Source organism: Procambarus clarkii, chromosome 8, assembly GCF_040958095.1.
Source record: "Procambarus clarkii isolate CNS0578487 chromosome 8, FALCON_Pclarkii_2.0, whole genome shotgun sequence".
NCBI classification, from domain to species: domain Eukaryota; kingdom Metazoa; phylum Arthropoda; class Malacostraca; order Decapoda; family Cambaridae; genus Procambarus; species Procambarus clarkii.
Genome location: NC_091157.1, coordinates 15,590,864 through 15,607,296, shown reverse-complemented (window position 1 = coordinate 15,607,296; position 16,433 = coordinate 15,590,864). Strand labels below are relative to the sequence as shown.

Sequence of the window (16,433 nt, the reverse complement as noted above, 5' to 3'; positions counted from 1 at the left end):
ACAACCACCACAGGTACTCTGGTTATAACAACCACACACAGGTACTCTGGTTATAACAACCACCACAGGTACTCTGGTTATAACAACCACACACAGGTACTCTGGTTATAACAACCACCACAGGTACTCTGGTTATAACAACCACACACTGGTACTCTGGTTATAACAACCACACACAGGTACTCTGGTTATAACAACCACACACAGGTACTCTGGTTATAACAACCACACACAGGTACTCTGGTTATAACAACCACACACAGGTACTCTGGTTATAACAACCACACACAGGTACTCTGGTTATAACAACCACACACAGGTACTCTGGTTATAACAACCACCAAAGGTAATGTGGTCAACAAGCATGTAAAGGTAGTTTTTATTTATTTAGGGAAATAATAGTTTCAATCAGAAAATATTGCTCACAACATAGAAGGGGAAGCTATAACTATCGTGACCATCTGGTAACTAGACGAAGGGACTTTTAAGCATAATTTTCGACAACATTTTTAATATCTGTGTTGTTCTTTGTAGGAAAACCCATTGTAACGAGAGACTTTCTGTTGTTGCAGGAGTATTGCTGCCTGTGGCCAGGTCCTCGGCCAGCATCCTCCCTGGAGGCGTCACAGAGCAGGCTATGAGTGACAATACCCACCGTGCTTCTCTGGTGCAAGCCGCCTACAAGAACAGCCTGCCTGTCTACGCGCAGTCTGGGTTGGTGGGGGACGCGGAGGGTGAAGACCTAGCCACCACAGCTGACGGAGGAGTCTCCTGTCCGCCCGGGATGTGGTGTTCGAACGGATCACGATGTGTTCCCCAGAACGCCACGTGCTCCGGTCTTGCTGAGTGCCCAGACGAGTCGAACGAGGCCGTCACTCTATGCGGTGAGTGCCAGAGTGACGCAATGCTTCTGAGTGCCTTTAGAGTACTGGCTACCATGTTACTCTCTCTCGTTCTCTGCTCATTTCCTCAGACCTTTCGTGTTCTTCAATATTATTTGCTATGGTGATGATTTAGAAGAACAAGAAACTGATTAAACATCTACTCCTTACATTTCTCCCACTACAACATATATATATATTCACGTTTCCACACATTACATACCAAGTAAGTAAGTAAGTAAGTAAGTAAGTAAGTAAGTAAGTAAGTAAGTAAGTAAGTAAGTAAGTAAGTAAGTAAGTAAGTAAGTAATTATCAAAGAAGGCAACAAGCCGGGAACAAGATGGTTGTTATAGCACCATCAAATGTGTGGAATAATCAGAGGGTGCTAAATATCACTAAAGATGTCAATACACGAGCAGAAACGCGTAAGGCGAACGATATCAAAAGTATCCGATTCACCAAAAATTCTATCGAGGGAAAAGTGACCGCGGGGGACAGATGGAAAGCAATCACACGCTCGTCCTGAAAGTCAGGACATTCGAGAAGGATATGCACAACTGTAAGAGGGACAATGCAGTTAGGACAATGAGGAGCAGGGCGGCTCTAAATTAAGTACCTGTTAGTTAAGCGCATATTGCCAATATGTAGCCTTGCCAGAGCAGTTTTCCATCACCGGTTACAGTGGTAGGAGCAAGGCAACAGGGACACACTACCTTTAAGAGTATGCAGGTTGTTACCAACAACAGAAGACCAACAACCCTGCCAACAGGTAAGGATGGAGGAATGAATAACTAAGTAAAAGTCGGAATTAGGAATACCTTTACGGGAGAAGCACAAGTGCGGATAGCTTCCTTAGCGGCAGCGTCCGCACGCTCATTTAAAAAGACACCAATATGGCTGGGAACCCAGCAAAACTCAACTGTCTTAAATCTACTGGAGATAAGAAACAGCCAATGTTGAATCTCGACGACCACCGGATGGACTGGATGGAGTCTTAAAAGACTCCAGAGCCATGAGGGCACTGCGAGAGTCAACTACAACCACAAAGGAGGATTGGCAGCAAGAAAGCAGGTGACGAAAAGCATAGCAATAGATTCAGAGTTGGGGGGCGAGGAAGAAAGCGATGCCTTCTTACCCGCTGGGGAGGAGGAAGGAGAGGAGCCAGGCTTACGTTTCTGACTCAAAGAGACAGGTTTTCCAGCAGCAACGTATTGGGCGACAGACTCAATGGTCTCGGCAGGAGAAGAAGAACGGGAGTGAACAACATGAAGATTGCTGGGAGGATGATGGACATCAGCCTGGACAGACAGGCGGCATGGAGGAACAAGAGATTGTGGGGAGGGTCGGGAAGAAGGATCGGGGGGAGAAAGAAAAGAAGACACAGGAGACATGGCGGACAGGGAAGAAAGGGTGGGAAACTCTAGAAGGAGAATCAGGAAGGAGACCTTCCGAGACAGAACGTAAAGGAACAGGGGAGGAGGTGGTGGGATTGTCCGGGTCCATGGCCTGAAAATGGTTGTAGGACTGAAGAAGGAGGGAAAGACGAGGAGAGGAAGAACGCAACATTCGAGCATAAGATATGCCAGTGAAAGGGTGGAGACGGCAGACTTGGCGTATCGCTTCAGGAAAAGTTAAACAATCCTGGTATTTCAAGTTGAGGAACACTTCCTGAAGCTTGTAGTGGATACACACGCGGGAGAAGGTAGGGTGGGCCTCACTGCAATTGACGCATCGAGCCTGGGGAGATGAGCAATCTGTCTTAGAGTGGCTATCGTCCCCACACATGGGGCATAGAGAAACAAGACTTGTGCATTTGACTGCACCATGCCCGAACTTCCAGCACCTATTACAAAATCTAGGAGAGGGGATGTACTCCTGAACGGAGCACCTGGCACCAGCAAGAATGATAGAGGGCGGAAGGGACCTACTATCGAGGGGGATTTTCACAACTCGAAGGGGCTGACAGCAGCGACCACAAGGGGGTCGAGTGAACGTGTCTACCTGGAGGACAGGATAGCCTTGGGCATCAAGGATATGTTAAATATCCTCATGGCAGTCTTTTAGGTCCCTAACACCAGTTGCAACATGGTGCGGGATGAGAACAGTGCCAACACTGACATTTAACCAAGCGTTTTTGGAGACGCAAACAGGGGTGTCCCCAATGTAGGACAATGCGGCTAAGCGGGTAGCTGCATCCGGTGTAGGTGCAGCGACGACATGTGTACCTAAATGGGTGGGGTTGAAAGTAACAGAGGCATCCACCGAATCAACAAGGTGTTTATGGAGTGAGAAATCTTCAGGAGCTGTAGAATCCAGAGGGAGGAGATCAAAGTATTTAGCCCATGAAGCAGGATCAAACAAGGCTTGGTACGTATTAGTATGGGAAGGGATCGTGCGAGTGCAGCCGTGGCGGGGACGGCGTTGAGAATCTTGAGAGAGAGAGAGAGAGAAGGGTTAAAATGTGCAGTAGTGACAATGAGAGACTGAACCGTGCCAGGGGACGAGGTGGTTACCGCTGGGAGCGTGTGGCTCGACCCAACTACAGAGGAGGGAGGGGACCCGGGGGGGAGTAGTAAGGAGGGTCAATGGAGGAGCTAGGTCAGGGCCCAATGTAGCTAGGGCTACAGAGCTCGGTCTTCCAACACAGTCCGACTCGGGGGCTTGGTCGCCCACCCCACGAGCCTGAGAAGTCATAAGAGAAACAGTATTCAGGGACATGAAAACGAGTGGTAATAATTTCATTCACGAATGTGCCCCTTCCTTCACCCACCACGGAGCCACAATTAAAGGATAGGACACGCAACAAGAGACATATTGCCGATCTTGCCAGGGCCCCCTAGGGGTGCGTCGTGTGTATACACCCTACAATTGCCACCTTAAGAACCGTCAGTCCGTCGAGTTCGGGTTCAGTGATGAAAGGAGGATTGACAATAAAAGCCCCCCCTCGCTCGAGACGTTGGGTACTACAGTTCTATGGGTGAGAGAGTATGCTTCCCCAAACACCTGGGCATAAATACAGAAGAAATCCAAAAGAATAATCAAGACTGGCAAATGGTCGGCGGGATATGACAATTAGTAAGGGGGAAGAGGGGGAGGGGGAGAAAAATGAAACACAAGGAAAAGAAAAAAGACATCTGGCAAACTTGGTAAGGACAGCAGCAGGAGCATAAGGCCTCAAAAAGACAGAGGACTGACCCATGGAGCATCACACTTCGGCAGCTGCCCACCAAGCCCCCTGACGAGGACAACGGGCCAGATACGGAGGGGATTACATACCAAATCTTTAAATGTACCTGTTTCCACATATTATTGTGTGTGTTTCCAATACAAGCGAAGGCACACTCCACCTCTATCACATGCTGGAGGGGTCCATCACATGATATTGGGGTCCATCACATGCTGGTGGGGTCCATCACATACTATTGGGGTCCATCACATGCTATTGGGGTCCATCACATGCTATTGGGGTCCATCACATGCTATTGGAGTCCATCACATGCTATTGGGGTCCTTCACATGCTATTGGGGTCCATCACATGCTATTGGGGTCCATCACATGCTATTGGGGTCCATCACATGCTATTGGGGTCCATCACATGCTATTGGGGTCCATCACATGCTATTGGGGTCCATCACATGCTATTGGAGTCCATCACATGCTATTGGGGTCCTTCACATGCTATTGGGGTCCATCACATGCTATTGGGGTCCATCACATGCTATTGGGGTCCATCACATGCTATTGGGGTCCATCACATGCTATTGGGGTCCATCACATGCTATTGGGGTCCATCACATGCTATTGGGGTCCATCACATGCTGGTGGGGTCCATCACATGCTATTGGGGTCCGTCATATGCTGGTGGGGTCCATCACATGCTGGTGGGGTCCATCACATGCTGGTGGGATCCATCACATGCTGGTGGAGTCCATTACATGCTATTGGGGTCCATCACATGCTATTGGGGTCCATCACATGCTGGTGGGGTTCATCACATATTGGTGGGATCCATCACATGCTGGTGGGGTCCATCACATGCTATTGGGGTCCATCACATGCTATTGGGGTTCATCACATGCTGGTGGGGTCCATCACATGCTGGTGGGGTCCATCACATGCTGGTGGGGTCCATCACATGCTATTGGGGTCCATCACATGCTATTGGGGTTCATCACATGCTGGTGGGGTCCATCACATGCTGGTGGGGTCCATCACATGCTGGTGGGGTCCATCACATGCTGGTGGGGTCCATCACATGCTGGTGGAGTCCATCACATGCTGGTGGGATCCATCACATGCTGGTGGGGTCCATCACATGTTATTGGGGTCCATCACATGCTGGTGGGGTTCATCACATGCTGGTGGGATCCATCACATGCTGGTGGGGTCCATCACATGTTATTGGGGTCCATCACATGCTGGTGGGGTTCATTACATGCTGGTGGGGTCCATCACATGCTGGTGGGGTCCATCACATGCTGGTGGGGTCCATCACATGCTGGTGGGGTCCATCACATGCTGGTGGGGTCCATCACATGCTGGTGGGGTCCATCACATGCTGGTGGGATCCATCACATGCTGGTGGGGTCCATCACATGCTGGTGGGGTCCATCACATGCTGGTGGGGTCCATCACATGCTGGTGGGGTCCATCACATGCTGGTGGGGTCCATCACATGCTGGTGGGGTCCATCACATGCTATTGGGGTCCATCACATGCTGGTGGGGTCCATCACATGCTGGTGGGGTCCATCACATGCTGGTGGGGTCCATCACATGCTGGTGGGGTCCATCACATGCTGGTGGGGTCCATCACATGCTGGTGGGGCCCATCACATGCTGATGGGGTCCATCACATGCTGGTGGGGTCCATCACATGCTGGTGGGGTCCATCACATGCTGGTGGGGTCCATCACATGCTGGTGGGGTCCATCACATGCTGGTGGGGTCCATCACATGCTGGTGGGGCCCATCACATGCTGATGGGGTCCATCACATGCTGGTGGGGTCCATCACATGCTGGTGGGGTCCATCACATGCTGGTGGGGTCCATCACATGCTGGTGGGGTCCATCACATGCTGGTGGGGTCCATCACATGCTGGTGGGGTCCATCACATGCTGGTGGGGTCCATCACATGCTGGTGGGGTCCATCACATGCTGGTGGGGTCCATCACATGCTGGTGGGGTCCATCACATGCTGGTGGGGTCCATCACATGCTGGTGGGGTTATCACAGGTTTCCTGCCAAATATTTATACCATAATAATTGAATAACAATATTCTAATCAATAACGTGTCATGCATGAATTACAATTGTTTAATTGATAAGACCAGGTTCACCCTTGTTTTGTTGTTGTTATGCTAATAACCGGCAAACCTATCTAAAGTAAATTGGTCAAACTAATAATAGACAAGAGGTTTAGTAGGATAATTAGCACTTCCCGTTATTGATGATGATGTCGCTGCGGCCAAAATCACTGTTGGGAGATCGATATTTGAGATATTTTTAGTGTCGTGTGTCGGACCTCTCGGCCAGCTTCTGTTTTGTTTACATTCTCTCTCTCGAAGCCCAGCTGCCTCCCCGAAGGCTTCGCCAAAAATACGATTCTATTTCTGACTTTTATGATTTAAGGAGGTTTTATTAATAATTATATTAGATCCAGTCATAGAGAATACTTTTTTATCAATGCTTATGTTTAGACTGGTGGTTTAAAGATACGTGATGAGTGCTTAAATGATTGTCTCTATGATGTCACAGATCTCCCGTTCTTTATAATCTTTTCATGACTAACTAATGTAACTAGTATTACCGTGTTTACTGGTTATATTGGGTGTTAGGGTTTATATGTTAGGTCGTTTTTCCGACACCATGATGGACAGTGTCATGATGGACGGTGCCATGATATAAAGTGTCATCATGAAAAGTGCCATGAGGGAAAGTGATCCAAGCAGACACTTCCTACAGATGCATGAGACAAAGAAGCCCTCCGTTATCAACTTCTTCATGAAATTGAGTTGATGAAGGGAGATGATGACACTAGTGGTGGAGACTCTTACCCAGCCACTGTGAAGCTCAGAGTAACAACAGCAACTGTGAAGCTCAGAGTAGCAACAGCAACTGTGAAGCTCAGAGTAGCAACAGCAACTGTGAAGCTCAGAGTAGCAACAGCAACTGCAACACATGTTGAGGAAACATTGATAGGTGGATTTATTAATTAATTCATACAGTCTACTAGCGACCAATACCTATTATGAATATAACTCAAACTATATATATTTTGTGTTGATTATATACAGATATCAAACAAATATCTTCGAGAATGAAGATATAATTTAATTTAGACGTTTGTTTGGTCACAAGTCGGTGATGTTAAGATGTTTTTAAGTTTGTGTTCTGGAACACCAATCTCTGTGGCCAACAAGACGCCCATCTCCTGGGTAAACAGACTCCTGAATTCTGATGCTAAGTCCCCCCCGAGCAGTCAGCTGTCCCTGTTGGGCTTGACGGCCCACTTGTTGCCACTCTGAGCTTGACGGCCCACTTGTTGCCAGTCTGAGCTTGACGGCCCATTTGTTGCCACTCTGAGCTTGACGGCCCATTTGTTGCCACTCTGAGCTTGACGGCCCATTTGTTGCCACTCTGAGCTTGACGGCCCACTTGTTGCCACTCTGAGCTTGACGGCCCACTTGTTGCCCGCCAAACACACACCGAAACTACGACGTTGGTACAACGTTCGAACAAGTTTTAACACTTCCTAACCAGTTATAACAACCAATATAGCAAGTTGTAACAACGTTCTAATATGTCATAAACACGTTAAGCCAAGATGTAACAGCTTTATTACAAGTTGTAACAAGCGGAAAATAGAGACAGTTTCGGTTTGTGTTTCCAGGGTGCCACTCTGAGCTTGACGGCCCACTTGTTGCCACTCTGAGCTTGACGGCCCATTTGTTGCCACTCTGAGCTTGACGGCCCATTTGTTGCCATTCTGAGCTTGACGGCCCACTTGTTGCCACTCTGAGCTTGACGGCCCACATGTTGCCACTCTGAGCTTGACGGCCCACTTGTTGCCACTCTGAGCTTGACGGCCCATTTGTTGCCACTCTGAGCTTGACGGCCCACTTGTTGCCACTCTGAGCTTGACGGCCCACTTGTTGCCACTCTGAGCTTGACGGCCCACTTGTTGCCACTCTGAGCTTGACGGCCCACTTGTTGCCACTCTGAGCTTGACGGTATCATATAGCCTTCGACGTCACCGACTGCTAAAGTTACGCTGCTATGAGAGTTCACACCTTGATTAGACTAGTTAATCTAATCCCTTAGTGGGAACCGCCAGTGACGTCATTATTAGGTCCGATTTGCCTAATAAGCCAAGTTTTCATGAATTAATGTTTTTTCGACTACCTAACCTACCTAACCTAACCTAACGTAACTTTTTCGGCTACCTAACCTAACCTAACCTATAAAGATAGGTTAGGTTAGGTTAGGTAGGGTTGGTTAGGTTCGGTCATATATCTACGTTAATTTTAACTCCAATAAAAAAAATTGACCTCATACATAATAAAATGGGTAGCTTTATCATTTCATAAGAAAAAAATTAGAGAAAATATATTAATTCAGGAAAACTTGGCTTATTAGGCAAATCGGGCCTTGCATAATAGGCCGAGAAGTGCGTTCTGGCTACTAGGAACGACATATATATATATATATATAAATATATATATATATATATATATATATATGTCGTACCTAGTAGCCAGAACTCACTTCTCAGCCTACTATTCAAGGCCCGATTTGCCTAATAAGCCAAGTTTTCCTGAATTAATATATTTTCTATGATTTTTTTCTTATGAAATGATAAAGTTTCCCTTTTCACTATGTATGAGGTCAATTTTTTTTTATTGGAGTTAAAATTAACGTAGATATATGACCGAACCTAACCAACCCTACCTAACCTAACCTAACCTATCTTTATAGGTAAGGTTAGGTTAGGTAGCCAAAAAAAGCTAGGTTGGGTTAGGTTAGGTAGGTTAGGTAGACGAAAAAACATTAATTCATGAAAACTTGGCTTATTAGGCAAAACGGGCCATGCATAGTAGGCTGAGAAGTGAGTTCTGGCTACTAGGTACGACATATATATATATATATATATATATATATATATATATATATATATATATATAGTAGTTAGTCCTATATATATATAGTCCTGGAGACCATTCAGGCTTGTTTGCATATATATATATATATATATATATATATATATATATATATATATGTCGTACCTAATAGCCAGAACGCACTTGTCAGCCTACTATGCAAGGCCCGATTTGCCTAATAAGCCAAGTTTTCCTGAATTAATATATTTTCTCTAATTTTTTTCTTATGAAATGATAAAGATACCCATTTCATTATGTATGAGGTCAATTCTTTTTTATTGGAGTTAAAATTAACGTAGATATATGACCAAACCTAACCAACCCTACCTAACCTAACCTAACCTATCTTTATAGGTTAGGTTAGGTTAGGTAGCCAAAAAAGTTAGGTTTGGTTAGGTTAGGTAGGTTAGGTAGTCGAAAAACAATTAATTCATGAAAACTTGGCTTATTAGGCAAATTGGGCCTTGCATAGTAGGCTGATAAGTGAGTTCTGGCTACTAGGTACGACATATATATATATATATATATATATATATATATATATGCAAACAAGCCTGAATGGTCCCCAGGACTATATATATATAGGACTAACTACTATATATATATATATATATATATATATATATATATATATATATATATATATATATATATATATATTTATATATATATATATATATATATATATATATATATATATATATATATATATATATATATATATATGTATATATATTATATATATGTCGTACCTAGTAGCCAGAACGCACTTCTCGGCCTACTATGCAAGGCCCGATTTGCCTAATAAGCCAAGTTTTCCTGAATTAATATATTTTCTCTAATTTTTTTCTTATGAAATGAAAAAGCTACCCATTTTATTATGTATGAGGTCAATTTTTTTTATTGGAGTTAAAATTAACGTAGATATATGACCGAACCTAACCAACACTACCTAACCTAACCTAACCTATCTTTATAGGTTAGGTTAGGTTAGGTAGCCGAAAAAGTTAGGTTATGTTAGGTTAGGTAGGTTAGGTAGTCGAAAAACTATTAATTCATGAAAACTTGGCTTATTAGGGAAATCGGGCCTTGCATAGTAGGCAGAGAAGTGCGTTCTGGCTACTAGGTACGACATTATATATATATATATATATATATGTCGTACCTAATAGCCAGAACGCACTTCTCAGCCTACTATTCAAGGCCCGATTTGCCTAATAAGCCAAGTTTTCATGAATTAATGTTTTTTCGTCTACCTAACCTACCTAACCTAACCTAACCTAGCTTTTTTTAGCTACCTAACCTAACCTTACCTATAAATATAGGTTAGGTTAGGTTAGGTAGGGTTGGTTAGGTTCGGTCATATATCTACGTAAATTTTAACTCCAATAAAAAAAAATTGACCTCATATATAGAGAAAAGGGTTGCTTTATCATTTCATAAGAAAAAAATTATAGTAAATATATTAATTCAGGAAAACTTGGCTTATTAGGCAAATCGGGCCTTGAATAGTAGGCTGAGAAGTGAGTTCTGGCTATTAGGTACGACAAATATATATATATATATATATATATATGTCGTACCTAGTAGCCAGAACTCACTTCTCAGCCTACTATGCAATGCCCGATTTGCCTAATAAGCCTAGTTTTCATGAATTAATGTTTTTTCGACTACCTAACCTACCAAACCTAACCTAACCTAACGTTTTCGGCTACCTAACCTAACCTAACCTATAAAGATAGGTTAGGTTAGGTTAGGTAGGGCTGGTTAGGTTCGGTCATATATATACGTTAATTTTAACTCCAATAAAAAAAATTTGACCTCATACATAATGAAATGGGTAGCTTTATCATTTCATAAGAAAAAAATTAGAGAAAATATATTAATTCAGTAAAACTGGGCTTAATAGGCAAATCGGGCCTTGCATAGTAGGCTGAGAAGTGAGTTCTGGCTATTAGGTACGACATATATATATATATATATATATATATTTATATATATATATATATATATATATATATATATATATATATATATATATATATATATATATATATAGTCCTATATATATATAGTCCTGGGGACCATTCAGGCTTGTTTGCATATATATATATATATATATATATATATATATATATATATATATATATATATATATATATATATATATATTGCACCAGTGGTGGTACCCCCCTATATATGTATATATATACTATATTTTATATATATATATATATATATATATATATATATATATATATATATATATATATATATATGTCGTACCTAGTAGCCAGAACTCACTTCTCAGCCTACTATGCAAGGCCCGATTTGCCTAATAAGCCAAGTTTTCATGAATTAATGTTTTTTCGTCTACCTAACCTACCTAACCTAACCTAACCTAGCTTTTTTTGGCTACCTAACCTAACCTTACCTATATATATAGGTTAGGTTAGGTTAGGTAGGGTTGGTTAGGTTCGGTCATATATCTACGTTAATTTTAACTCCAATAAAAAAAAATTGACCTCATACATAGTGAAAAGGGTAGCTTTATCATTTCATAAGAAAAAAATTATAGTAAATATATTACTTCAGGAAAACTTGGCTTATTAGGCAAATCGGGCCTTGAATAGTAGGCTGAGAAGTGAGTTCTGGCTACTAGGTACGACATATATATATATATATATATATATATATATATATATATATATACATATATATATATATATATATATATATATATATATATATATATATATATATATATATATATATATATATATATATATATTATTGAATATGACCGAAAAAGTAAGATTAATAATTCTAACACGAATTTTCTCAATATTTCTTATGGTTCTTTTCACTGTCGATGGTAATTGAAAAATCAGTTCTCCAAATTTCATTTTCATTTTTAGTCTGACGCGACACTTGAACGCGTTTCGTAATAACGTATTACATTTTCTAAGACTTTAGTTTACACACACACAACTATAACCTGCAAAAACTAAAACAGATTTCTTACTATGCTATAATTCAAACGGCTTTTCGTTTTATATACCTTCTATGCCTTCAAATGCCCACATGGGGACTGTAAGCCTCAAAGAACTCAGTATAAAGGCAAGACAACAACATCTCTTAGGGCTCCATTAAGGAACATATAATCTCTTCCCACAACCAGACCATCACCAGAGAAGTCATAAAAAAAAACACGGAAATCATCGATAGATACAGCGATAGCAGGCGGCTTGATATCTGCGAGGCACTACACATTAAGAAGTCAACACCAGCAATCAACAGCCAATTAATGCACAACTATATTCTACCCACTTCAAGACTCCGCACCAATATAGAAGCATCAAGATATATGGGCCAATAGGCCCTTTGCATTTACTTCCATTCTTCCCCTCTAACTTTATCCAATATTACCCAATATTTCGTGTTCTATCTTGTGTTGAAAATTTGTTTTCACCTCATCCAAAACTGCTGTAACATACCACCTCACCCAAATGCAGGTATATAAAATGAAAAGCCGTTTGAATTATAGCATAGTAAGAAATCTGTTTTAGTGTTTGCAGGCTATAGTTGTGTGTGTGTAAACTAAAGTCTTGGAAAATGTAATAAGTTATTACGAAACGCGTTCAAGTGTCGCGTCAGACTAGAAATAAAAATGAATTTTGGAGAACTGATTTTTCAATTACCATCGACAGTGAAAAGAACCACAAGAAATATCGAGAAAATTCGTATTAGAACTATTAATCTTACTTTTTCGGTCATATTTAATAATATATGTCTACAGGAAAGACTGCTACCAAAATATACAAATATACACACACACACACACTCACACACACAAGCAGTACCCGGCCACGCATTGCTGTGGCTCAGCAACCTTCCCAGTCCCCCCTGTCCTCCCCACCAATCCTCCCTCACCCATCTCCTTGGCCACCCAACCATTCCCCACTCCACCATCGCCTCGTCCTCCCCACCCTTCCCCACTCCACCATCCCCCTCTTCCTACCCACCATGCCCCACTCCCCTGTCCCTTTCTCCTCCCCACCATTCTCCATTCCCCCATCCCCTCACCCGCACCATCCCAAACTCTCCCGTTCCCTCGTTCTTCCCCCACCAATACCCCCTCCTTTGTTCACTCGTTTTCCCCACCATCTCTCACTTCCACCATTTCGTCATCCCCACCATTCCCCACTCCCTCTTCCGATGCCTTCCCAAATGGTGTGATGTTCCCATCAGAAAATTGGGAACATCAAGTGATCTGATGTTCCCATCACTGAAATATAAGATATACAGTTAAAAAATGGAATGAAAATATGAAAAAAATAAAAAAAATAAACTATACTCAAGAAATGAACAGTATGGTAAACAACACCGCTCAATTCCAATGCAATTCACACAAAATAATTAAATGAAAATGAAAATAAATCAAAATCTATGAAAATTCAATTTATCAATGCAATCAGAAACATTGAAATGGAATTGTAACATATTTAGTATAGCATGTGTGTTGCTCTTACATGCAACAGATGGTGTTGTTTTTGAAGAAAAGCATAGTTTTACCTGTCACAGGTGTGGCATCTATACATATACTTACGAAATGAACGGTATGGTAAACAACACAGCACAATTCTAACACAATGTCAGACAAAATATTTAAATAAAAAATAAAATAAATCGAAATCTATCAAAAAAGAATATATCAATGCAATCGGAAACTTTGAAATATAATTCGTGACACATTTAGCATAGCATGCATGTTGCTATTATGTGCAACAGGTAGCACTGTTTTTCAAAAACGCATGTTTTTACCTGTCACAGGAGTGGCATCAATATAGAGGTATATAAAAAGAGGCGTCTATTCGAATGCAACGTTGTCAAAATTTCAATGCAATTGGTGAAGAACTTTCGGAGATTACAGCGTGTGTTGCTCTTATGTCCAACAGATGGCGCTGTTTTTAAAAAAACAAACATGTTTTTTCCTGTCACAGGTGAGGTATGTATATAGTAGATATATAAAAAGACGCGCCTATTCCAATGCAACGTTGTGTCAAGATTTCAAAGCAATCGGTAAAGAGCTTTCGAAGATTTCCCTCACATGAAAAACTAAAAAGCATGTTTTTATTTACCGTCACAGACGTGACATGTATAGAGTATGTATATGAAAACCTGCTCGGATGCGATTGGAACGTTGTATGAAAATTTCAAAGCAATCGGTGAAGAACTTTCCGAGATTAGCGGTTATACACAAATGAACATATCCATTTATATATATATATATATAAATATATATATATATATATATATATATATATATATATATATATATATATATATATATATATATATATATATATATATATATATATATATATATATATATATATATGACAATGTCAGACCACGGTGGAAAATGAAACAGGAATTTCCTTAAGTACTTTCGTATATTAAATACATCTTCAGAAGGAATATATATTGATTCCTTCTGAAGATGTATTTAATATACGAAAGTACTTAAGGAAATTCCTGTTTCATTTTCCTCCCTGGTCTGACATTGTCACATTCTTAATCACGTGTTTATTTTCGTGATATACACACACACACATATATATATATATATATATATATATATATATATATATATATATATATATATATATATATATATATATATATATATATATATATATATATATATATATATATATATATATATTATTAAATATGACCGAAAAAGTAAGATTAATAATTCTAACACGAATTTTCTCTATGTTTCCTATCTTTCTTTTCATTGTTGATGGTAACTGAAAAATCAATTCTCCAAAATTCATTTTTATTTCTAGTCTGACGCGACACTTGAACACGTTTCGTAAAACTTATTACATTTTCAAACACTTTAGTTTACACACACACAACTATAACTGAACAGAGTTCAATCAGCTTCGATTTTATACCTGCATTTGGGTGAGGTGATATGTTACAACAGTTTTGAATGAGGTGAAAACAAACTTTCAACACAAGACAGAACACGAAACAATGGGTATAATATATTGTAAGTTAAAAGGAAGAATGGAAGTAACTGCAAAGTTCCTATTGGCCCATATTTCTTGATGCTTCTATATTGGTGCGGAGTCTTGAAGTGGGTAGAATTCTACCCACTTCTAGACAAGTCTTTGAAAATGTAATAAGTTTTAGAAAACGTGTTCAAGTGTCGCGTCAGACTAGAAACAAAAATGAATTTTGGAGAATTGATTTTTCAGTTACCATCAACAGTGAAAAGAAATATAAGAAACAAAGAGAAAATTCGTGTTAGAATTATTAATCTTACTTTTTTGGTCATATTTAATAATGTATATATACAGGAAACTGCTTCCAAAATAAACTAATATATATATATATATATTATATATATATATATATAATATATATATATATATTATATATATATATATATATATATATATATATATATATATATATATATATATATATATATATATATATATATATATATATATGACTGAAAACTCACACCCCAGAAGTGACTCGAACCCATACTCCCACAACTGGTATGTACAGGGACGCCTTAATCCGCTTGACCATCACGACCGGACATAAGGAAGTGATAGCCGAGGCTATATGAACCACTTCCCCGCCGGCACTCGGATGGTAATCTTGGGCATAGCATTTTATCAAATCACCTCATTCTTTGGGGCACACGTGAGGAACACAAATGCAAACAAGCCTGAATGGTCCCCAGGACTATATACAACTGAAAACTCACACCCCAGAAGTGACTCGAACCCATACTCCCACAACTGGTATGTACAGGGACGCCTTAATCCGCTTGACCATCACGACCGGACATAAGGAAGTGATAGCCGAGGCTATATGAACCACTTCCCCGCCGGCACTCGGATGGTAATCTTGGGCATAGCATTTTATCAAATCACCTCATTCTTTGGGGCACACGTGAGGAACACAAATGCAAACAAGCCTGAATGGTCCCCAGGACTATATACAACTGAAAACTCACACCCCAGAAGTGACTCGAACCCATACTCCCACAACTGGTATGTACATACTCCCACCAGTTGTGGGAGTATGGGTTCGAGTCACTTCTGGGGTGTGAGTTTTCAGTTGTATATAGTCCTGGGGACCATTCAGGCTTGTTTGCATTTGTGTTCCTCACGTGTGCCCCAAAGAATGAGGTGATTTGATAAAATGCTATGCCCAAGATTACCATCCGAGTGCCGGCGGGGAAGTGGTTCATATAGCCTCGGCTATCACTTCCTTATGTCCGGTCGTGATGGTCAAGCGGATTAAGTCGTCCCTGTACATACCAGTTGTGGGAGTATGGGTTCGAGTCACTTCTGGG

The 16,433-nt window shown here is 40.8% G+C and overlaps 1 protein-coding gene across 1 annotated transcript in view; it reads left to right on the top strand.

Annotated features, from left to right (window-relative positions):
- Positions 1-349: 349 nt before the first annotated feature.
- The window catches only part of LOC123759743 (G-protein coupled receptor GRL101), a 785,517-nt gene continuing 769,433 nt past the window's right edge, over positions 350-16,433 (top strand). Inside the window, exons 1-2 of the mRNA XM_069319377.1 lie at positions 350-366; positions 535-884. Of these exons, the coding sequence (XP_069175478.1) occupies positions 350-366; positions 535-884 (367 nt within the window). The remainder of the gene's footprint in view (positions 367-534; positions 885-16,433) is intronic.